At 44.3% G+C, this 26,021-nt stretch overlaps 2 protein-coding genes across 2 annotated transcripts; one reads left to right on the top strand and one right to left on the bottom strand.

Annotated features, from left to right (window-relative positions):
* The first annotated feature begins 6,065 nt into the window (after positions 1 to 6,065).
* On the top strand, positions 6,066 to 10,962 carry LOC118508012. The gene is made up of 5 exons (XM_036047397.1): positions 6,066 to 6,386; positions 6,459 to 6,633; positions 7,687 to 8,884; positions 9,506 to 9,669; positions 9,722 to 10,962. Exons 1-5 carry the CDS (start codon positions 6,066 to 6,068, stop codon positions 10,960 to 10,962), a joined length of 3,099 nt encoding a protein of 1,032 aa, XP_035903290.1.
* Positions 10,963 to 15,781: 4,819 nt separating this feature from the next.
* On the bottom strand, positions 15,782 to 17,376 carry LOC118504821 (putative nuclease HARBI1). Its single transcript, XM_036039827.1, has 4 exons — positions 17,290 to 17,376; positions 16,258 to 16,690; positions 16,051 to 16,195; positions 15,782 to 15,989 (listed from the first exon to the last, which is right to left on the bottom strand). The coding sequence occupies exons 2-4, from the start codon at positions 16,513 to 16,515 to the stop codon at positions 15,796 to 15,798; spliced, it is 597 nt and encodes a 198-aa protein (XP_035895720.1). The 5' UTR covers positions 16,516 to 16,690; positions 17,290 to 17,376; the 3' UTR covers positions 15,782 to 15,795.
* Positions 17,377 to 26,021: the final 8,645 nt, after the last annotated feature.

Genomic DNA, 26,021 nt, shown 5'->3' with positions numbered 1-26,021 from the left:
GACCGTCGAATTAGGATCGTATGGTTCTACGACGTGATTGGCTTTCAGCAGTGATTTTGTCTTTTCGAATGACGTATGACATTCTTTAGAGTGTGTGAGTTTAACTTTTTTTTTTCCTCTCAACTCGTGCAAAGGTTTTAGTATATTTGCTAAATCTGGTAGGAACCTACCTTAATAATTTAGTATTCCCATGTATGCTAGTAACTGCATTACGTTTCCAGGCGCTGGGCGGGCATTATCTATAGCCTCAACTTTCTCTACGTTTGGTGTGACTCCGTTATCTGTTTTTACGTAGCCCAATTATTCTGTTTTCGTTTAGAAAAAAAAACTGCCTTTTTCATTCATCTTTACTTTTTGTTTTTCGACTAAGGACTATTTGTTATAGGTTAAATTAAAAGTTTACGTTAAAGACTTCGGGGGAAGAGTAACTTAATTTACTTTTACTCTGTTTCTTCTGGCAGAAAGTACCGATGTCCTTTCTTAGGTACCACAAAAAAATCATGAAAAGATTCATGCCGTGTAAACACAATCATGCAAGCGATTCTTTTTTGTGGTAGTATTGTTAACATTCGTCATCAAAGAATCGTATCGTGTAAAACGACCGGTGCAGATTGCACTCCGAAGGGCATCCTCGTGTACTTATACAATCCTTTGTGCGTGTTTATTGTACAAATCCCTTGTGAATTTTTGGATAGTTTCACTTGAATGTATGCGCCGTTGAGATCAATCTTACAAATTATTTTCCGGTGTGCGATATTGGCCAATACATCACCTATGTTTGGCTATGGATAATTTTCAACTGATAGGTATCGGTTTGTTGTCGCTTTTTTCAACAATACAAAAACGGACAAACTCATCACTTTTCTCTACCGCCATTGTGGGACTTGCTCTCGTCCATCATCCACTAATGTTACTAAACTTTCTTCTACTTTTGTCACGAGTGCGTACGGCACCGCATATGCCTTATGAAATATTGAAGTGCAGTTGAGTTCTCCCAAAGGATGTCTGTTGTATGCTAACGATGTTAAGTTCCATCTTCCTGTGTCCTCGTCTCGAGACTTCCTTTGCCTTCAAAGCTTTGCCGATGCATTTGCGGATTGGTGTTGCTCTAACGGGCTCACCCTTTGTGTAGAAAAATGCTGCGTAATCTCATTCGGCCGCCCTCATCACAAGCAGCTATATGGCTACCAGCTCGGTGGCTCTCTGGTATAGGAGTCACTCTGGTAAAGGACCTTGGTGTGTGGCTCGATGACTAACTGTCTTTTGAGCCACATATGAACTCAGTCCTCGAGCGAGCCAACATTTTATTGGCCCTCATCACCGGAATGGCGTCTGAGGCCCGTGATCCATTGTGCTTGAGGGTGTTGTATTGCTGCTGGGTCCGTTCGATCTTGGACTACTTCAGCGTCGTTTGGTCCCCAGCAGGGGTCACCTCTATGAATGGGTTGGAAAAGGTACAACGGAAGTTTGCTAGAATCACCGTAATGCTCTTCCTTAACGACCCCAGTGCTGCTCTCCTCCATTGGTGTCAGTTGGCTAAAAGGTACGGTTTGGTTGGCTTAAAAGACCGTCATCGTCAAGCGCGCAGGCTATTTATTGCCAACATCCTTCTTGCCAACATTGTCTCTCCTACCCTCCTGGCAGCCATTCTCATCTTTGTTCCATCCTACCGCTTGCGCATTCGCCCTCCACTTCTCATCCCATTGCGACGCGCGCGATTTGCTCAAAATGACCCTTGGATGCGCGCATTATCTGACTTCAATTCACTAGGTGATTTGTTTGACCACACCATGTCCTTTGCTTCATTCTGTTCCCTTGTATTGTCTTCCTTGTCCTAATGTCCCGTGCATGACGTTTTAGTTATATGTTTATTTTTTATTTTTTATTATATCTGACGCCACTGGAAAGCCCTGGAGGTATCCGGTTTAAAAATAATAATAATAATACTAATAATAAAATCAAACAAGCTTCGAGATCTTTAATCATTTCCTAATGATTTCCATTTCTCTCTCGTGCGCATTCAAACTTTGTACTTTACTTTCTCAATTCTTACAACAGGACGACACATGCCCGATCTTATTACAAATAAAACACTTCCACGATCCTCACGACATACACTGGACATGCATGTGGATTGTGTTATCTTCCGCATCTATGACACTCTCTCTCTTTCTAATGCAGCCATTTCTCTAGGCTGCAATTTCGTCACAAAAGTTTTGTTCTGCTCATCCGCTGCTTCTCACGTTGAAAAGTTGAAGTCAGAAAGATGCTTTCTGCTTGCTCGAACGACAGAGCTGGCTCTCTCAACAGATGTTTCCGCAGACCTTCGTCTCTTACACCACTCACCATCTGGGCACGCAACATTTCGAGCAAAAACACTTTTGGAACTAACTCGTTTGTACGAGGGCTGACAATAAAGTAAGGGGTCCAACGCTGCAACTTCGCCGGATTACGCGCTAGGCGAAATCTGGCAACACCGCCGTGTTCCTTGGTTCCCCCACTACCACTTTGCTGCTGGGTGAGGCTTCCCCGACCGCTCAGTCTAGGCTGAGCAGCCGTCAACGATGGAGGTACCCCTCGCGTCAGCGTCCAAGTGCGAATTGCTTTCTGTAATACGTTTGTTGAGTGCGAAAAAGGTGACACCTATTGTAATCCATCGTCAACTAGTTTAAGCTTACGGGGAAAAGTGTATGGACAAAAAAAAGTGCGTAAGTAGAGCCGCGAGTTCAATTCCGGGCGCATTAATGTTCACGACGAGGAGAAAAGTGGCCGACCGTCGGTCTCGGATGCGATTGTTCAAGCAGTGGAGGCAGAAATGCTCAAAAACCGCCGTGCGACAATTAGGGACTTGTAAAGAAGCTTGGAGGAGTGTGTAGCAGTGAAACAATCCGTCATATATATCCTTGTGAACAACTTGCAGTATCACAAAGTTTCTGCCCGATGGGTGTCGAAACAGCTGACCGAAGACCACATGAAGCGGCGCGTGGAATGTGCGACCAAAGTTGTGGCCCGTTTTGAGAAGGAAGGCGATGATTTTTTGGAAGGGTTTGTTACGGGGGATGAAACGTGGGCTCATCACTACACACCCGAACAAAGGAGTCGTCCAAACAATGGCGCCATAGCGATTCTCCGAAACCCAAAAAGTTTAAGGCGACACTGTCAGCCGGCAAGGTGATGGCTACGGTGTTTTGGGATCGCCACGGGGTATTGTTGGTGGATTTCATGCCAAGGGGAACCATTATCAATGCAGCAAGGTACTGTGAGACCCTGGAAAAGCTTCGTCGTGCCATAAAAAACAAACGCCTGGGATTGCTGAGCAAAGGAGTGAAATTTCACCACGACGACGCGCGCCCGCACACAGCCAACGTTACCCTTGACCTGCTCAAGAAATTTGGCTGGGACATCATCGATCACCCTCCCTATAGTCCCGAAGTGGCCCCAAGTGACTACCACATGTTCCCCGCCCTGAAAAAAACATCTCGGAGGGAAGAAGTTTGAAAGTGACGCGGAGGTTCAGAAAGAGGTCAACACCTGGCTGCGCGAGGCGGACGGAGAGTGGTATTCTGCCGGCATAGACAAGTTCATCGTGCGGATGCGCAAGGTGTTGGGAAAAAATGGCGATTATGTAGAAAAGTAGCCAAGACCTTGGCTTTTCCAACGGTGTATCGCTTTTTGTAAATAAATGTCATTTTCAATGAAAAAAAATGGAAGCCTTACTTTATTGTCAGCCCTTGTATGTTGGCTTTCAGTTTCATAATGTATTCGGGAAAAGAGAGTTATTTCTGCATACAGTGTTGGAAATTGTATCGTTCCGCCACCACATTCACTTTAAGTTCCAATTGTTCTCTAAGCTTCATACACAGCTTCTCACAGTTGCACGACTTTGGCTCCTCCGGTGATAACATCTTCGATATCAGACTATATATTGATGCTCATCCTAACATTAACAACATCACTGTCTTTTTGGACACTTCTTTTTCATGCACTTGAAAGAAAATGTCCATTCTTTCCAAGTATTCACGGATGCTTTCCCCCATGACAAAGGGCTCTATGTCACCGATTAACGACTTGTTTTTTTTCTTCTGATTTTAGGCTCGACATTTACACGCAGGCCGAATTTTCCTCATTGCCAAAAGTGGTGTTCTTCAAATGCGTGAGTACACTTTGACCTCTCGTTTATATCTGTATTTCGCTCTTATCATCTATCTACGCATACATCTCCATTTAATACTGCTTACTCACTACTAATCGTCACACTTATACTCTTAAAAACTCTTTGTGTAAATTTTAAGGTTTTGCAAATTTCTCTTGTTTTTGCATTGCCAGTGAAACGCAATGATTCACTAACGGCTCCTGTTTCAGATTTTAAATGATTGTATAACAACAAAGCTTTTCCTAAATATTTTTCATGTTCAACGGTATCCGCTTGTCACTAGATCTTCCATAATTGTTGACACTACTAGAGACATAATTGTCGACAAATGTTTTTGCGATGGTAGCTGCTGACATATTTGCCATTGGCTAACACTCTGGCCATCTTGTAAATCTATCCTCTATTGTGAGTAGGTAACACATGTCTTCCGGAGGAGGTAGAGGACCAACGATGTCCAGGTGGATGTGGTCAAACCTGCCTTTCGGAATGTCAAATGTTTCCAATGGCTAGTGAGTATGGTATGTTATTTTGGCCTTTTGGTGTCCATTCTCCCACGTCCTTGTTCATGGATGGCCAGGAATAACGATCGGTCATAAGCTTTCTAGTAGCCCGAATGCCAGGATTTGAGTTATTGTGGATCCCTTGCAACCATGTAAGTTCATGGTGAAACCTTGCACGTGTGTTATAGGGTATCGATCAGATGTGGTTATTGCGTTCAGTCGTCGATAATTCCCACATGGTCGCCAGTCTTGATCTGTTTTGGGACCCATGCGCAATGGCGAAGAAGCTGGAGAAGAGGATGGCCGGCAAATGCCTAAGTTCAGCGTATGCTGAAACTCTGTCTGGGCAATTTTAAGTTTCCAGAAGTGTTGATGAATTGCTAAATGATCAGTTCAACGAACAGCTAGAGGCTCCACTAGCAGATGATATGCTACTGCCACCTAGCATAGATGTTGAATTTGGATAATTAGTATAATTAATTAATTTGCATGAAAATATTTTGAATTGTTATTGCATGAAACAATAAACAACACTTGACAACACTACGAGCAGAGAGTATAAACCAGACGCCAATGTAAGAAAAATGAACTAGGGTAATTGAATTATGTACAAATCTGACGGTTGAATAAACATTACAAAAGCAACTTCCAAACGCATCACACATATCCAATTATCCGCTCCAGTTTTACAAATTCCCAAATATCACAAGTTTCCTCCCTTCACGACCGGTGTAATTTATACATTTGGTCCTTCGAACCGGATCGGTGAAAGGAAGCATTACGTGCAGTGAAACTTGCAGCAGGACACTACGTGTTCACAGATTTGGGAATAAACGGCACTACGTACCGTTTATGTACTGTGGTGATTCAAAGTGTGATATTTCTCCGTGTAAACCCGTTGTGTTTATTATAACCTTTGGTTGCCCCGCTATCACGGGCAAAGAAGACGTTTGTGAAGTGTTCGTGAAGATTACATCGTGTCACGAACAAGGATCAGAAAAGCGAGTGTGCAGTTCGATCGGAACGCGTAAGAAAACCGACGCCACCGACGCCATTTCTAATTTGGCACCCATAACTGCAACGACACCCATTGCGTTTTCAAAAAAACGTTTCAACTGAAAAAACGCCAAGCTGCCGAGCTAATTAAAACCGTGGAACAGTTCACCAGTGAATATACCGATGATAGAGTGAGTGAGTAAGTATCAGTGTGTCTAGACCAGCTGGAAAGGTATTACGAAGATTTTCTCCAGGCAAGTGCGAAAGTTTCGGAGCTAGATGAGGATGGCGCGGAAACGTATGTGGCGGAACGTTGCGAAATGGACACGCGTTACCGACGCGTAAAGGGTTTCCTTCTACGAAGGCAACCCTCGAACCCGGGTGTGAGTGATTCGGTGTTGATCGCGAATTCAACGATGAATACTACGGGACGATCGAGTGCTGTGAATGTGCGTCTGCCGAAAATCGAATTACCTACGTTTGATGGTGATTCTACCAAGTGGCTTACTTTCCGGGACCGATTTGTAGCTATGATTGATTCTTCCGCGGACATTCCTAACATCATGAAGCTGCAATATCTGCTGTCGTCGTTAAAGGGTGATGCTGGATTGCTCTTCGAGCATACCACCTTGACAGCAGATAATTACGACGTGACGTGGACTGCCTTGCTGAAGCGATACGACAACCCGCGTACGCTTGTTCGCGAGTACTACCGGAAGATTCATCACCTACCGACAGTGAGCCGTGAAAGGGTGGATGAATTGGCGCAGCTCGTGGATGAATTCACGCGGCACGTGAACGGGCTGAAGAAACTCGACGAGCCCGTTGAGTACTGGGATACGCCGCTCGCCAACCTCTTGCTGATGAAACTGGACACGGAGACCATCTTGGCTTGGGAAAACCATTCAGCACAGCACACGAAAGATAAGTACAAGGAGTTAGTAGATTTCCTTCATAGTCGTGTCCGAATCCTTAAGTCAACGCGTGAGTTTTCCCATACTGAACTAAATACGAAAATGGTGGCCGGTAGCAAAAAAATATTCGAACATAGACCAAGGTTGGTGGGTACCACAGCGACGGCAGGAAGGGCAATACCGCATATGTCAGCGCCACAGCCACCACAACCACCGTGCATTTTTGGTTGCACGGAGGCTCACCATTTGCGGGTTTGTCCGGAATTCGCAAATAAGGACGTACCCCAACGGCGGGAAATAGCAACACGAGAACGGCTGTGTTGGAATTGCTTGAATCGTCATCACCAAGTGAGGGATTGCCGCTCGTCGTACCGGTGCACTACGTGCAAGGCACGACACCATTCACTACTACATGTGAATTCAGCGGTGACCATGGCTGCGCAATCCGATGAGGAAATGGTTCTTCTGGAAACGGTCCTTCTCCAGCTCGTGGATGATCACGGCAACACGTATGATGCGCGGGCACTTCTCGATTCGGGATCGATGTGCAATTTCGTTTCCGAAACCATGGCGCAGCGATTGCTAACACCATTTTCAAAGGTAGACGTTGCCATATCTGTTATAGGGCAACAGATGCAACACGTCAAGGGTTCCATTACAGCGGTCGTTCAATCGAAAGGGGCTGACTTCTCTACAACAATGGAATTCCTTGTACTAAAGACTCCGTCGGCAGATCTTCCAACCACACCGATAAACGTAGAGTCGTGGTTCCTCCCGAATATAAAGTTGGCTGATCCTACTTTCCACGTCCCCGGAAAGGTAGATGTGGTTATTGGCGGAGATACATTTTGGGAACTACACACTGGAAGGAAGCGGTCACTGGGCTAAGGAAAACCATGGTTGTTGGAGACACCGTTTGGATGGGCGGCGATCTCTGGGAATACTTCCCGTTGTTCTGGGCCCAATTTGCGGTTGTGTCACCTGGCAACCAATGAAGGTGACATTGCAGCTTCGCTACAACGGTTCTGGGAGGCTGAGAGCATTTTAGAAGGTCCTGCGTTGTCTTTGGAAGAAGACCTGTGTGAGAAGTATTATGCTTCCACGACTACGCGAAATGCTCAAGGTCGCTTTGTCGTGTCGTTGCCGCGAAATGCCAAACCGGAGAAAGTCCTGGGTTTGTCCAGGGATATAGCAGATTTGCGTTTGTTGGGAGTTGAACGGCGGCTAAAAGCCAATCCTGTAATGGAAAAGGAGTATAAAAGGTTCATGGTAGAATACGAGCAGTTGGGACACATGGTGAAACTCACCGAACCTGTCGACGATAGTGAGCCGCACTGCTACATCCCTCATCATGCCGTGATTAAGGAGTCGAGTTCTTCAACCAAGGTTCGTGTTGTTTTCGATGCATCCTGCAAAACAACATCGGGCTACTCCTTGAACGACACCTTACTCATTGGCCCAACGGTACAAGATGATCTGCTCACAATCATCTTGCGATTCAGGAAGCATTCTGTCGCATTAGTGGCAGACGTGGAGAAGATATACAGGCAGATCCTGCATTATGAGAAAGATCGAAAACTGCTACGCATTCGATATCGGGAACGTTCAACCGAACCAATAGCAACGTATGAGCTACAAACGGTGAACTACGGTACCGCATCAGCTCCGTTCTTGGCCACTCGTACGTTGCAACAAATCGCGCATGACAACAAACAGGAGTACCCCAAAGCCGTAGACCCGGTTCTGCATGATTTTTATGTGGATGACTTGCTGACTGGTGCAGCAAGTGTTTCAGAAGCCATCGAGACACGTAAACAGATATCATCGATGTTGGAATCAGCGGGCTTCTCACTAAAGAAATGGGCGTCGAACATACCGGCTGCGCTTGATGGTGTGCCAAGCGCCGATTTGGCCATCAAATCAGTTCTAGACTGGCAAGAAGACCAGGCAGTCTCAACACTGGGCTTGGTTTGGGAACCATCCAACGATATGTTTCGGTTTCGGGTGGATTTGCCACCCCCTGCAGAAGAGCTAACACGATGCCTGGTGTTATCATACACGGCCAGAATCTTCGATCCTCTTGGTCTGTTGGGACCAACGGTGATACTCGCCAAGATGTTCCTGCAACGCCTATGGGGATTGAAGCACGAGGGGAAGACGCTGGACTGGAATCGTCCGCTACCAGCGGAGATTCAGGAAGAGTGGAGGAGGTTCCACTCAACGGTCTATGTGTTACGCGAACTGCGAGTACCTCGATTGGTGGCACATAGCAATCCGGAAAGGCTGCAGCTGCATCTCTTCGCGGATGCATCTCAAGGAGCGTATGGAGCATGTTGTTACGTACGCTCGGATTCGACACGGGGCTCTACGGTTAGATTGCTAGCGGCTAAGTCCAAGGTGGTGTCCCTCTCAAACACACATTACATCGCCAGATTAGAACTGTGTGTAGCACGGCTAGCAGTACACCTGTTCCAGTAGCTGATTCGAGCACTCAACGTTTCATCGTCGACGGTTATCTGTTGGACAGATTCCATGACCGTCATGCATTGGCTCAAATCATCACCTCGTCGATGGAAGCCGTTTGTCGCCAACAGGGTGGCGCAAATACAAGAGGAGACCCGAATTTCATGCTGGCGTCATGTTCCTGGTAGCGATAACCCGGCGGATGATATATCGCGCGGGTTGAGGCCCGAAGAGTTACTGCAGTGCGAGCGATGGTGGCAGGGGCCACGTTGGTTGTCCTACGGTCAGGAAGAGTGGCCGGTGGAACCAGTACTCGCGAAAGAGAACGAGACGGACATCGAGGAGCGGTTAGCGGTGTCCAAAATAGTCATCACCTCTACGACGTGTGACTTTAGCAACACACTTTTCGCACGTTATTCCTCGTACGGCAAGTTGCGAAGGGTTGTTGCTTATTGCTTGCGAATCCTCTCCAACCTCAGGGCGAGCAAGTCAACGTCGATCAACAGCGTCAAGCGGAATACGGACATGAAGACGTTATTGAGTTCCGTTCCACCGCTTACAGCAGCGGAGTTGCAGGATGCGGAACTGAGGTTGTGTCAACGGGCACAACATGATTCGTTTGCGGAGGAAACGAGGAAAGCTGGTGAGCGGAAGGTCGAGACTAAAGTGGTTGTCTCCATACCTCGACCCAAAAGGTGTGTTACGCGTCGGTGGCCGGCTTGGTAACGCCAACATACCAGAGTCAACCAAACATCCGATTGTCCTCGCTGCATCACATCGGCTGTCGACACTACTGGTCGAGAACACTCATCATCAAAAGATGCACGCGGGGCCACAATTCATGTTAGCAACGATCCGGCAGAAGTTTTGGTTGATTGGGGGCCGAAACTTAGCAAAGAGCGTGTACCATCGATGCCACACATGCTTTCGGAACAAGCCAACGCTGGTGAAACAGGCGATAGCTGATTTGCCTAAGTCACGAGTGACACCAACGCGACCGTTTGCCGTCAGCGGCGTCGACTACTGTGGGACGTTTTTGTTAAAGTCGACCGTGCGCAACCGAAGCCCAACGAAGGCATCCATCGCGATATTCGTATGTTTCGCGACAAGGGCAGTCCATATCGAGCTGGTGAGTGATCTCACATCGACTGCTTTCCTATCAGCACTACGTCGCTTTGTCGCGAGACGTGGTAAAGTAGCCGAATTGCATTCGGACAATGCAACGACGTTCAAGGGCGCGGCACACGAGTTGCATCGCATCTATAGGATGCTGAAAATCGATGAGGGTGATAGGAGAGCGATCTTTGATTGGTGCGCAGAGAACGAACTGGTATGGAAGTTTATCCCCCCGCGTGCGCCTCATTTTGGAGGACTTTGGGAAGCGGCAGTTAAGTCCGCTAAAAGGCATCTGTTAAAGACGATAGCAGTTAGAAGTGTGACGCAAGAAAATATGCTTACCCTTCTGGCACAAGTTGAGTTTTGTTTAAATTCGCGTCCATTGATACCAATATCAGGTGAGCCAACAGATTTGGAAGCACTAACCCCGGGCCATTTCTTGATAGGGAGTAGCATGCAGGCGGTACCACAAGTAGATCTTAGCAAGGTTTCTCCGAACCGTTTGAAGGAGTACCAATTAGTGCAAAGGCAGATGCAAGAGATTTGGGCACGGTGGTACCCAGAATATCTACAGCAGCTACAGGCCAGGGCAAAGCACGCAAACAATACACCGGTGAAGCTAGAAGTGAACCAATTAGTGATCGTGAAAGAAGACAATACCCCACCTGCAGTTTGGCCAAAAGGGCGAATAACAGCTTTGCACCCAGGAAAAGACGGTGTAGTGAGAGTAGTAACTTTACGAGTGGGCACAGGAAAAGAAATTGTTCGAGCCGTCAGCAGAATCGCGTTACTACCCAATCCAATCGAACAGAGAGGTTAGAACGGAAGAAGGATACACGTGGGAAATAGTAAACAACCGTTGTTGACATTTGGAGCGTCAAGTCAAGTTAAGTTTACACGTCGATCACATAGTTTCATGCATTTAAAAGAATTCTCTTTTGGTGGCCGGAATGTTGAATTTGGATAATTAGTATAATTAATTGATTTGCATGAAAATATTTGAATTGTTATTGCATGAAAAAATAAACAACACTTGACAACACTACGAGCAGAGAGTATAAACCAGACGCCAATGTAAGAAAAATGAACTAGGGTAATTGAATTATGTACAAATCTGACGGTTGAATAAACATTACAAAAGCAACTTCCAAACGCATCACACATATCCAATTATCCGCTCAAGTTTTAGAAATTCCCAAATATCACAAGTTTCCTCCCTTCACGACCGGTGTAATTTATACAATAGATGAAACACGAATGGCCATCCGTCGGCTCAAAAACAACAAGGCACCAGGCGCCGACGGAATAGTAGCCGAACTGATCAAAAACGGTGGTGCAGCACTCGAACAGGAAATTCATCAAATTATTACTGAGGTATGGGATAGCAAATCGATGCCTTGTGATTGGAATCTTGGCATCATCTATCCCATATACAAGAAGGGAGATAGGCTAGAGTGCAGCAACTACAGGGGTATTACGGTGTTGAATATCGCCTACAAGATTTTCTCCCTTATCTTACAAGATCGACTTGTCCCATTCGTTGAAGAGATAATCGGAAACTATCAGAGAGGATTCCGAAACGGAAAATCAACCACTGACCAGATCTTCACGATGCGGCAAATCTTGGAGAAGATAGCGGAGCAACAGCTCCACTCCTACCATCTCTTCATTGATTTTAAAGCCGCCTATGACAGCATAGCCAGGGTAAAACTGTACGACGCAATGAGCTCTTTTGGAATCCCGGCCAAGCTTACCAGGCTTGTACGAATGACAATGGCCAACATCACATGCCAGATGAAGGTGGATGGAAAACTCTCAGGGCCCTTTGCTACTACCAAGGGCCTGCGCCAGGGAGATGGGCTCACCTGTCTCCTCTTCAATCTGGCGCTAGAGAGAGCCATCCGTGACTCAGAGGTGGAAACTTCGGGGACCATCTTCTATAAGTCAATCCTGATCCTGGCATACGCTGATGACATAGACAACATTGGTTTGAGGCTCTCCTATGTAGCAGAAGCTTATCAAAGGATCGAGCGTGCGGCACAGAACCTCGGGTTGGAGATTGACGAGGCGAAAACCAAAATGATGGTGGCATGACCAGCGGCCCTGCTAACAAACACTGATTTACGCAGGGGTGATGTACAGATAGGTGACCGCACCTTCGAAGTCGTCCAAAACTTCACCTATCTGGGGTCAAAAGTCAGCACCGACAACAACATTGATGTTGAGTTACGCGCACGGGTGCTGGCTGTCAACCGATCATACTACAGCCTGAGGAAACTTCTCCACTCTAAATACCTGTCGCGACGGACGAAGCTGGTACTGTACAGAACTTTTATAGTCCCAGTACTCACATACACCTCTGAGACATGGACTCTGTCCAAAACTGACGAAGCCCTCTTAGCCGCGTGCGAGAGGAAGATGCTCAGAAGGATTTTTGGCCCCGTATACGTGGAAGGACAATGGAGGAGCCGCTACAACGACGAGCTTTACGAGCTGTACGATGATCTCACTATCGAACAGCGCATTAGACTCGCCAGGCTCCGGTGGGCTGGTCACGTCATGAGAATGACACCGGACGACCCAGCCCGTAAAGTCCTTTTAGGCCGTCCATAAGGACAGAGGAGGCGTGGTAGGCCCAAATTGAGATGGAGTGATGGCGTTGATGCGTCTGCCAGAACGGCCGGGATAACGGATTGGCAGACAACGGCGCTGAACCGTGAGCGGTATCGAGGATTGTTGCAGCAGGCCAAGACCGCAAAGCGGTTGTAGCGCCTGATAAGTAAGTAAGTAAGTTGGTTCCAGACGGCGATACTTATCAAATGGTAAAGAGCCTTTTGTTTCAGTGTTATGTGAAACAGAATGACCGACCGGTGTGTTGTAGGCAGGGCGCTCGATCAATGACTCCTATCGCCAACCAAATTAACCACCAGTTGATAAATATATCGATCGATATAAAGACTATCATGGCGGGATGGTATCGCGACGCAACAAATTTGTCAACCCGTAAAACGATGGTAACAACTGCCATGGCCGTTCTACAAATCGTGAGGAATCCACAGGAAGATTTGAGCGCTTATGTTGGATTTAGAGAAACATTAATGTACTATTTATGTGCTATGTCAAAATATACACATATTTCTAAATTTTTTTTAATATATATTCAAAAAAACTCAAGCCTTTTCAAGTAAAACTAACGATTTGAACGATTAAGCCATGAAAAATAGAAAAATTAGTTGAAAGTTATATTTATCATGAGAGTTAGTACTGTATATTAAAATCTATTTTTTTTCGTATGATATCATATTCGATATAAGATATACGGCAAGGCCGTCTCTACTTGAAATAAAAAAAATCATTAATATGTTTGAATTTCAATGAAATCGAGGCAAAAAGTTATCAACATATTTTAAAGATATATTTGATTTGTTTTTAAAACTTTCCAAAGTGCCAAAAACAGCAATTCCAACAATTATCGTCCTCCACTATGGCAATTAAATAAATAAGTAAGTTAACAGCAAAACGGACGGCCGTGATTATTAATAAAAAGAAACGAGTTTACATGCTACGCATATGTTTAATTGCTTTGCGTTTTGCAGGTAATTCCTTGCTGACAATACATCGATGACAATGCAATGCAAAACTGAAAATAAAAAAAAGGGGCAGGTAGCTTATATCTGTTACATATTTTTTTAGACATGGAAAATAATGCAAAAAAATCTGTACCCTGAATTGACCCGCATCCCATCCGTGCAGCATAGCACTTTTGGCTCGAAGGGATCAACTGAATACCGTCGATCATATGAATTGAGGGTGATGCCAAATGACGCGATAGCAGCGTAGACTTCTGCGAAATCTTGACGCATTCTATCTTTACCCTTCTGCGTGTCCATTGTTCTGCAGCACCAATAGTACATGAGTCGCGTGCGACGCGTAGTCCGTGTATGTAAATGTATGCTTTTATGTGTAGACGTTATGAGTGCTAGTGGAAAGTGTAATGTTGTATGTGTACTGTACATGTGTTTTTGGATGGTGTGCTATGGTCCGGTACAGTACACCACAAATATTTTTTTTCATAAGAAAACCATCCATATCCATTCTCGATGTGATACCCCTTTCTACATCCTTATGGTTTATATAAGGAAGAGAATGAAGGGACGTGGATGGTGGAGGGGGAATAGTGGTGTTAAAAAAGTGTACCCTGTAATGCTGTCCCGTGTGCGCTGATTGCGTTTAATCACTCCCTACGTCGAATCGGATTCTAGTGAAAAAAAATATTTCAATTGCAGAGTAGTAGGGTGGGTGGCTGCCCACAACACCCGTAGGATGATCCACCACTTGCACATTGCTTATAAAAGAGGAAAGCAGTTTCCAATACAGTTGAGTTCTACATCAAGACTTGTCGAGTAATAACGCGTTGTGTGTGATAACGTGACTAACTATGAAGGGCCTCAACGAAGGAAAGGGGTAAGTATATTTAAATTTCACAACTTTTAATTTGCTGCATCGTGTTGATTTGATTTTTATGGTTTTTCAGGAAAGTCCGTTATACAAAATGTCAGCAAGAGAAACTTGTGGAAATAAGGGAACGAAATCCCGAGGTAGCAAGAGGTGCGACTTCCAATCCTACATCATTCTGGAAGGATGTGGCTTTGGAACTCAATTCAATGGGACCGGCTGTGAAGGATGGAGCAGCATGGAAAAGGGTATGTATCTGTAACATTTGTTAAAAAATAAGCCAATTATCATTATTATTATTTTGTTATTATTTCATAATTTTCTTGACAGACATGGATCGAAAAAAAATCTACCGTCAAGAAGAAATTGAGCCAAAATAAGAAAGAGGTGCAGATGACTGGAGGCGGGAACCCGAGATTCACGACACTCAACGAGTTAGAAGAACGAATTGCCGTCATCACTAACATTCGAGACATCACTGCCAGGATTGAGGGAAGTCTATGCATCGGAATACGAACGGAAAAACGGAACGAAATAGACCAGCCAGGGCAATCGCATCATAGCCAAGCGACTGACCAACACGATTCATCAAACCAAAACCATCCTACTGAACAACCGGGTCCTTCGAACCATAGCCAGTCCATAGACCAACCGAAATCATCACAGCACAACCAGCCTACTGAACAACTGGGTCCTTCGAACCATAGCCAGTCCATAGACCAACCGGAATCATCACAGCACAACCAGCCTACTGAACAACTGGGTCCTTCCAACCATAGCCAGTTCAAAGACCAACCGGAGTTATCACACCACAGCCAGTATACTGAACAACCGGGTCCTTCACATCATAGCCAAGGAAATAGGAACCAGTCGGAACCATCTGAACAGAAAAAGACTGCAGCCAAAACAGCAACATCAAAACTCGCGGAATTTCAGACAAAGGTGTTACAACAAAACGAAGAGACGAACAAACATCTCAGGGAAATTTCGGATAGTTAGAAAATGCTAACAGAGGGAACATTGGGAATTTATGAGGAAATACTTAATTACATGAAACATAACAAATAAAATGATGACTCGTAAACACCATTCTTTCGTATTTTCAATGCGAGCATCTCGCAGATTATTGATTCATCTCGGGAACGTTATGCATAATTAAAATGTTGTGCAACATACAACAAACATTAACAATTCGAACTCATTTGTTCGGTGCATAGTGTAGCTGCCTTTCACCATTAATGCAGCGAAATCGTCCTTTGAGCACACCGAATGTTCGTTCGACAATGGCACGCGCTTTGGCATGCTGTTCGTTAAATAGTGCTTCAGTCGTATTGGATTCGGCATTTCTGTGCGGCTTTATTAGCCATGGTTGTGATGGATAAGCGGAATCTCCTGTAATGTAATGGAATGTGTCGTTATTATTTGATATAAATTACCATTTGTAAATGAATACCCAGGATCTTAAACATTTGATCTCCGCTTCTCCATTTTTCTTCCAAAAATGAAGAAATCGGGCTGGAATTGAATATATATGAGTCATGATCAGACCCACTGAACCTTGCGTCCACAAATCGGATTTTTTGCCTGTGATCACATATCTGAAAAAAAAATGGTATCTTTAAGCTTCCTAAGATATTTTAATGCTGATTTTAATACTTACCATTAAAACATTAAGACTGTAAAATCCTTTTCTGTTGTTATAATGAATAGGGTCGTCTCGAGGAGCAACTATCCGAATATGCGTCCCATCGATGCACGCGACTACACCAGGTACGGGTAATTTTGCATAAAAATATTGCCTGGCGTCTGATTTTTCGTCTTCTGTCATATTTATGTCGATAGCATAGGCAAGTTCACGCTCCAGCGCGGATAGGGTTTGATCCAATGTTTCGGAAAAAGTTGATTGCCCAATTGCCATGTTGAAATCGTTACCAACACCCTGCTGGTATGATCCTTGTGCCAAAAACCGTAAAGTTGTCGCCAACTTTTCCTTTGCTGATAATCCCCGGTTATGTTTAGGGGCAATAAACGGTGCTATTTTGCCAAGAATTTCAATAAACAGCGCCTTCGAAAGTCGAAAATTTTGAATAAACCTAAAAAATCAAAATGAAATGTAAGAATATTGAACAACTTAAAATCATAAAAACCTATAAAAAAGGCAACAGCTGTTGATCCTATCATCCGAGCATGCCCGGGATAAGGCAAAATAACAGGGAGGAAATGCCTTGTTAATTAAAAACGTACTTGTAATCGTCAACACACGCGGTGTTGTCAATACGGCGTCAAGCCGTCTACCTCGAAATATATAAAAAAAAAGCTGTTGATCTAACAAGGATTAGAACACAACACGCATAATTTAAGTTGCCGGCAAGCTACCAGTAACGTAATGACCAACGGAACACTCAATCTCCTAATACCGGGCCTCGCGCGAACCCGACATACGACACGCACTCTGCGACACCCTTCGGAAGGCTTTTCATCAAAGTTCAGTGTGCGCTTCTCCGGCAACTAGAACCAGCAACCACCTGACTAGCCATACTGTAAACCACTGCCCGTTCCGTCTTCAGGGTGTACACCTCTTAGCATCCTTCCACGTATCAATGCAATCGATGGTCACTTATCAACTACACTTTCACATGGAAATTTGCTGCGAACCCTAAATTTACATTTCACCACACATGTTTTCACTTACGTTTTATCTGGTAATTCAAGCGGATCTAGCTGTTTCCGCAAATGCCTTCGGTATGCTGCAAGATTTGTATAATCATCCTCACCATCATCCGTGAAAAATAATGCATTTAACATTTTTAATCAAACTTTTCCCACTAGCAGTAACAAACTGGTGTTGCTATTTGTAAACAAACCAGAGATTTGACAGCCAACTTGACAAATAGCGTAACTACTCGAACAGTAAATATAACGATCGTTATCTTTTTATCGACTCGTGAGCGGTAGGCGTTCGCGATGCCAATTCGAGTAGATTAATTTATTGGTCGATATAACCAAACCAGTGGTTTATTTTTATCGACGGGCTTCGCGATAGGTGTCAATGATGGGTATTGTCTTAAAACTTCACCGAACTCAATTGCTTCGATAGAAAAATGTTTTGGTGCGGGAGTGACCCCTGTCGCAATAGTAGTCTTTGACACCAGATTTGTAGTTGGTTCAATTAGGCGCCGCTCCTTAAGATCAACGAACAAACCGTGTTTGTGAATAAAGTCAGCTCCTATCATAGGACGATTTACCGCTGCTATAACGAAAGTATAAGAGAAAGACCGCCTCAATCCAAGAGATACTTGTATTAGCTTGGTGCCATATGCAGCAATGGTACTATCGTTGGCTGCAGCTAATACGTGATCAGTTGGTTTGGCTACAGTGCCTACTAAATTTTGTAGAATGACGGGTTCGTCAGCTCCGGTATCTATAAGGAATGTGAATCTCATGACTGATGAAGAGACGAGGTGAGGAGCTTAAAATTGCTCATGGGCTATCCCTCAATGCTTCCCAGAGATAAATTGTTCTCACCCTGCGTTTCATTAAAATTGCAATGGTTGATACACTTATTTGCGTTCCGTCATTGCGGACGTTCTCCCTGTTGTGAGGGTGTGTTGCTCCTATTTCGCGACTTTGAGCAATTTCTCTGTCGTCCCCTTCGCTGATTATTAGAATTGACAGCCATTTGGCGAATCATATTTCGTAGCTCCGACATTTCTTGACGAATATCGTCAGTCGAGTAGTGTTGATAAAAATACTTTGGCTTACATTCCATTGCGAAACGCTACCTGTATTGTTGCATTCCCAGAGTCTATCAGCGATTTTCATTTGTTCATCGTGGTCCTTAGAATCAACTGCAAAGAGTGCTACCTCAATGGATTTGGGTCATCTCGATTTCCACAAATTTTGTATCAGTTTGGCAGAGATATCATCTCGGATGGTGACCTGTCACCCATCTCCTCGTGATATAAGAGTTTCGAAAGTCGGGCTTCTTCACTGGGTGAAAGGCGACTTAAAACTTGTTCCTTTAAATGACTGTATGGTGTTTTTTCATGTGCAGCCTTGATAACATCCAACACTTTAGCTAAGGTTTGTTTAGGAAGAGCGCCTGTTAGGTATCGGGTATCGGGTGCGCTCCCTTGCAATTTGAGATACCTCAAACTCAGCCTCCGCCTGAGCAAACCAAATTTCAGGCATATTATCCCAGAATGGGGGTGGTTTTCCGGAAATACTATTCAAATTTAATGTGTTTGTAGTAAAGATAAAAAATTTACGCAAATTAATATAATAAAAATTTAGGCGAAAAAATAAATAAAGGAAATACGATAGTGGAAAAAAATGTACCGGAAAATGAAATCGAACAATAAAGATAAAAAAGGTCTAACTGCTAATCTTAGCACTTCCTTAACCTTAATAGTCTAATAATATTATGATATGATAATATGATTGGATGGAAGGATTGTAAAGTGGGTGAAGAAAAGAAAATAACAGGGTAAAAGGAACGCGCTCACCGCCGATTGTAGAATCTCCGAGTAAATGTATCCCTTAACCGTATGCTCCAACGGTTTTCCGGGGGATGCTGTGCTGGTGTTCAGCGGTTGTTCCGCTCCTGGAAGTTGCTGTGATGGTCTTCAACGGTCACACAGCCGTTCCGATGATGATACGACGATCCCTGCACTTGTGAGCTGCTGCTTACCGCTCTTCCGCGTCGTTGAACTTGCAGATGAATATCGTGCTGATCGTCGAACAGCAGATCACTTGCTTATTACGGCCTTTTCGAAAGTGGGCTTAATCGTCTCGCTCTCGTAAAAACTGTGATGCACTGGACGTACTGCGACGCATGTAACGAGGTGATACGTCGATATGTGTGTGACGACACTGCAATTGCCTCGTGGTACTTAGTATCGCCGACAGAGGATATGATGATGATTATTTTCCTCGTGCGCCACAGGTGTGCAGGTGTGCGTAGCGTGCACTTTGTACGTAATACGTAAGTCACCGCGTGGTCGCAGCTCGGCGACGGATTTCCGATGAGGTACCGTATCCGTGCGCATGAGGTTGCGAGGTGTGAAAGTGTGCGTAGCGTGCTCTTATTACGTACCTTACCTCATAAATGCCGTTGCCTGTGGAATCTGCGATGCTGTGCAGAGTCCGTGCGCCGGATGTACCTTTTTGTGTCAGCGTTTGTGTAGCGTACGCTGAATACGTACTAACGTACGTTCCTTCTTTGCTGCTGCCGGAGAATTTTGCTTGCTTATGAATGCAGAGCCGTCCTAGCTGTATCAGCGTTGGCTCGTGTGTCGTAAGTGCATGATGAAGACAAACATGATAACTGCTTCAGTGGAAAGTTGAGGTGCACAGCGACAGGTGATGTACCTGCCATAATTCTTAACCTGTCAGGCCAAGATCACTAGAACTGGTCTAACGCGAATCTTACGGTAAGAACTGGTCTAAAGCCGTAACGGTCACTACAACCCTATTGATTGGTGTTGGTACGCGGTAGAGTTCAGTTTTTCAATTATTAGCATTTTGCTAAGCTTATATTGCTTAGTATCCGTTTTATTTTTCCTTTAATCAATATTACTTAAAAAGTTACATTAAAATATATAAAAAGTTATTTCTAAAATTGTCAAAATCATAGGACCACTTTAAATTTCATGTATATTTAACCATCTTAAAAGTTTTACTAAACACCATCAAACGAGGCACGCACACTGGGATTAAAACATGCGCTATAATGCATAACCACGCGCGGCCTTGAGTGCATCATGCGTGCGATTCCATTTTTGTGAAGTTACGTGACAAACAACACGTACGCACTGCGCTTTGCAAATAATGTTGTGCGCGCTGCTTTGTGGTTTGTTTGTTTATCGGTGGCGCGTTCTGCTGCGTGGCGTTTCTCGTGCTGCGCTGTCGTCTTAACTAGCGGTTTCCACACACCAGCAGGTGAAAACCCTGATATTTAGAGAACAAGTTAGTTAGCTATTTTTAAGATAGTAGTTTGATTTAGTTCCTAAGTTGTGCATTAAACATCTATTAATTAACAAAAAGAACTGCCTCTTGACATACAAAACGACTAGAGCGCTGAAAAGCCTTTTTGGTTGAGTCTCGCGAAAATATGTAAATAATGTTAATTCTAAGACATCAATCGATAAGTTCTTTAAGCCTTAGAAAAAAGAGCACGATCACATTGTGTTCAAATCATCCAAACTGTCCACTCGTTCATTACTGCGCATTACAAAAAAGCCACGTCATCGTTATGGTTCGCAACACTCACGTTACAGAGGAGCAGCAACCTTTTGCAAAGCGCCTGTCTGCGGCACTGCTTAGCCATTCAAAAACATTTATTTTTAACGCGCTCCACTCTACTGCAACCAAGGGAGCAACGGGCCGGCCACGGAAAACTACCAATCGAGAGGATTCCCGGATCACGCGATTGTGCAAGGCCGAGCCATTCAAGTCGGCCAGGACAATCAGGGACGAGCTGAATCTGTCCGTCAGTAGCCGGACTGTTCAACGTCGGCTGGTGGAAAACCACCTGATGGGTCGTAGCCCCCGCAAAGTTCCGCTGCTAAAACGGTGCCTCGTCCAAACCCGTCTGAGGTTTGCCAACGCGCATTACCCTTGGGTGGGCATTAATGAGACGAAGTGGCGCAATGTACTGTGGTCGGACGAATCCAAGTTTAACTTGGTTGGTTCAGACGGCAAGCGTTGGGTTCGCCATCCAAATAAAACCGCGTTCCAACCACAGAACACTGTGAAAACCGTGAAGCACGGAGGTGGCAACATCCAATCCAATCTTTTGCATCTTGGTCCAATCTTTTGGATAAAAGATGCAATGGATCAACATCGCTACGTAGAGATATTGCAGAACGTGATGTTGCCACATGCGGAGTGGTAAATGCCATTGAAATGGCAATTCCAGCACGACAATGATCCAAAACACACGTCGAGGGTAGCTTGACAGTTTCTTTTGGACCAGAAAGTTGTCGTGATAGAATGGCCTGCACAATCGCCTGACCTGAATTCGATCGAGAATCTGTGGCGAATCGTGAAGTCCACGCTTGGTGCTACCGGTTGCAAGAGCAAGGAGGAGCTTTGGCGGCAGATACAGGCTGCGTGGTATGCGATACCGAAGGAGACCTGCCAAACGTTGCTAGAATCGATGCCTCGAAGGGTCAGGGATGTTTTGAGGAACAATGAGCATGCGACAAAATATAGATGTATGCAATGTTCAATGAATGGCTTCAATATATAGTTTTCAAAATTATTTAACTACATAATTTCAGCACTGGTACTATCATTTTGACAAACAGTATATGGCTGAATTTTCATAACAAAGCTTCAAAACTATACTAATCTTTCACAAAGATTTTTGTAAACATCGACAAATACTACTTAGGTGCCAAATAAGTTTTTTTTTACTTAGGTGTTTTATTAGTTAACTGCACTCATTTGCTGAGAATAATCACTGTTTCATCAAAATATGTTCAACGAAACATTATGGTCCTATCCCTTTGTCCGACACTGTATATGTATATAAGTTCTGAGCCAACGTTCGGATTCGTTTTCTTACGTGTTTGCTAATACAAAGCCTTACGTTAACTGCTCGTCGTTTCTCCGTGCAACCTAGTGTACCGAGAACGAGAGTGTGTAGTTTACACTACCATTCATGTAATATCATACTTAAGATTATACAAGAGGATTGTTGCACGCTTTCTGCTTCGCTTATAGTGAAAACTATTTGTGTTTTAAATGTGTTGATAGATTTTTCTGTACACATAAGATAAGATAGTCAGCGCTAGTATCGGCTGAATGAATAGTTTCCAATTCACAAGTGGATTCCGATTCAGATCTTTGAGCAATAATTGAACTGTTACTTTTTGTATCTGGCAATGCTTCGTTAGCATTCAATTCGATAAACTTTATCCTGGACAAAGCATCGGCAACAACATTTTGTCTCTCTGGCTTGCAAAATAATTCGTAATCAAATTCATCCAAAATTAGTTTGCCTCTAACAATGCGTTGGTGACTATTTGTTAAAGAGTGGTGGTTGGTGATCCGTTACAAGTTCAAATTTTCTGCCATAGAGGAATGGACTAAAATGCTTTACAGCCAACACCATTGCTAGTAACTCTTTTTCAGCAGTGGAGTACTTCTCTTCGGTTTTGTTCAGAGTACGTGAGGCGTATTCTATTGGTCTATCATTCCCTAACGATCCTTGCGACAAGACGGCTCTAATTGCATAATCGCTCGCATCAGTTGTAAGAATAAAATCTTTTGAGAAATCAGGGTGTTGGGGCGCCGGGTTGGCTCAAGCGGTTTCCTCACGCTCTTTTATACGCGAGAAACTGCTATCCGCAAAATATTTAGAAGGTTCCAGAAAGATTCTGCGAGTGTCATTTCTCGATCCTCCTGTTTCGTGATGACGATGATGATTGTCTGCGCTCGGGTATCCCTCTCTCGGCTTTGCTTGCAGCGCGTTCGGTTCTCCTCGTCGCCTAGTTAGCGTCGGTGGTCATGGTGGTCACGCACATCTTAGCGCGCAGTTTACAGTCTGCTGCACTAGCAACCGGAGCTAGCGTTTCGGTAGCGAACACAGGGTATATAAGAATAGGATCCAATGTCAACAGTTTTTTGCATTTTTCAAAACAACTTTCAAACTGTTTCGTAACATTGAATTCCGTATCTTTTCTTAACGAGTTCGTTAGTGGTTGTACCATTTTTGCGAAATCTTTTATAAATTTTCTATAGCACCCTATTTTACCAAGAAATTGTTTTAGCTCTTTTTCATTTTTTGGCAACGGCCATGCTTTAACAATTTCTACCTTTTTTCTGTTTGGTTTTACTCCTTCCTCCGTAACAGTGTGTCCTAAGAAATCGACTTCTTTTCTAAAGAAGTTACATTTGCTCACTTGAATTTTCAAATTAGCTTCTTTGAGCTTCGTAAATATTTTAATAAAGTCGTTTTTTTGATTCTGCAGTGAGCTCGAGAAAACTATGATATAGTACATGTAGACAAAACAGCACTTCCCTATTTCCTCTCTAAGTAAACAATCCATCACCCTTTGAAATGTGGCAGTTGCGTGTTTCATTCGCGTAAATTCAAACTTCCCAGACGACACTGAAAATGCAGTTTTTTCTATATCCTCTTCATTCATTTGGATTTGGTGATATCCTGATGCTAAATCAATTGCTGAAAAATAGCGAGTCCGTCCTAAGTTATCAAGTATGTCTGATAGTTCTGGGATTGGATAACGATCAATGATAGCTTTCTCGTTAAGCTTCCTATAGTCAACAACGAGACGAAACTGCTTATTGCCATTTGAATCTGCCTTTTTTGGCACCACCCATACCGGAGAAGTGTACGGTGAAAGGGACTGTCTTTTTTTTTTTTTATTCATAAAGAACGGCCTGGCCGTATTGCTTAAAGCTAAATTACAAATATAAGTACAATTCACGATGGTTTGGAAACATTTCCTTCTCCAAACCGTGAAAGGGTACCTTATCCCGGGTGAGCTCGGTTGATATATATCCGTCATCCAGTAGTCGTGGTAGTGTTGGTTGCGAGGGTCGGTATCGTAGGTGATCATCTCATCCCGTTTGTTTTTGGGATATGCCATCGTCAGTATTCTTGGGTCGAGATCCAGCGTTCTTCCATCCCTCTGGCTTGTCTGCATTCCTTGACCGTTGTAACACGCCATTGCAACGGTGTAGTTTTGGTCCTGGATCATCCTGGATATTCCGTCTATGCCATACCAAGCCCCACTAATATCGCACTCATTCATACATTCATTCATTCAATCAGTCATTCATCATCATACACACAAGCGAGATACAACACGTATAACAGACAAACAGTAGGAGTGGAAGGAAAGAAGGTTGGGTACTAGACTACAATACCATTCGCTCGGCAGAACTCAAAAATAGCCCTCTGGTAGGCATCATCCCCGCCCCCTAGCAGATCTCGAATTGGAACATTGGGCTTTCTGCCGATGTCCCGAACTGCGTCCAATAAGGAGGGTCGTGCTGCCTCGTACTCCAGACAAGACCATAGAATATGATCTATGTCATGGTATCTGAGGCCGCAGCCACATGTTTTGGAGTCGGCCCGTCCTATACGCTGGAGATGCGCACCCAATGCGAAATGATTAGACCTAAGCCTAGACATCATTCGAATGAACGCACGATCTCCTGAGATGCCTTGGAACCAGGGCTTCAAGCTAACTTGGGGAGTGATCGATTATAAAAACCTCCCAAGCTCATCTGTGTCCCACATACTCTGCCACCGAGCCATGCAGAGAGATTGTGGGGCACGCATGTGCTCGTGAGGTAGGATAAGCCTATCAAAAAGAGACCCTTCCGAAGCGCCCTTTTTGGCCAATTGATCTGCCTTTTCATTGCCTAGAATACCGCAATGAGCGGGCAACCAAACAAGAGATATTCGGAAAGATTTTTCAAACAAGGAGCTTAAGACCTTTAAAATTTCTTTCACAAAGTAGTCAGGGCTCTTAATTGCCTTCACAGACTTAAGTGCTTCGACAGCGCTTAAGCTGTCGGAGAAGATGAAATATTCGTCTGGAGGACAAGCACTTATGATCAATAAGGCGTAAAAGATTGCGGCGAGCTCCGCTACGTAGATTGAGCATGGTCGGCGTAGTTGAAAAAATGCTTCGGAATCGATGTTATATACGCCAAAACCGATGCCCTGCTCTGAGGAGGATCCGTCTGTGTAAAATTGGTTTCGGTTCAAATGGCCATACTTTTCCACAAAAATGCTGGGAATTGTCGTCCTGCGAAGACTATCGGAAATAGACTTTGTATCCTCTTTTAAAGAGGTATCTACTATAAAACGAGAACTGCAGGACCCTGGCAAGCTGGCACGATTTACATTTTCTGGACTGCTAGGGTGTACCTGTAAAGAGGCAAAATCATGATAAGTGTTCATGATTTTGCATTTAGATCCTATCTCATGCAGTGTGTTGAAGTTCTCGATTATCGATGCGTTTGAGACAGTAGAGCGTATGAGAAGGCGAAGCGAGAGTAGCTCAAAACGGAGCGCTAGCGGCATCACTCCACACATCACTTCGAGCGACATCGTGTGGGTTGATTTCATACAGCCCAATGCGATTCTCAGACAACGATACTGGATGTGTTCTAGACGTATCAGATGCGTCTTGGCTGCCCAATGGAAGCATATGCATCCATATTCCAAGACGAACAGTATCGTTGTCTTGTACAGCTTAAGGATGTCTGATGGGTGCGCACCCCACCAGAACCCGGTAATCTTTCTGAGAAAATTGATTCTTCTGGAGCATTTTTTGACAAGATAGTCAATATGTGACCTCCACACATTCTTGCTATCGAACCAAACGCCTAGGTATCGGAAAGTTCTGGCAATGGATATCTTTTTGTTATACAGGAGTATAT

The sequence above is a fragment of the Anopheles stephensi genome, chromosome 2 (assembly GCF_013141755.1).
Source record: "Anopheles stephensi strain Indian chromosome 2, UCI_ANSTEP_V1.0, whole genome shotgun sequence".
NCBI classification, from domain to species: domain Eukaryota; kingdom Metazoa; phylum Arthropoda; class Insecta; order Diptera; family Culicidae; genus Anopheles; species Anopheles stephensi.
Note: the sequence above shows the minus strand (reverse complement) of the source record. Positions and strands in the feature narration are given on the sequence as shown.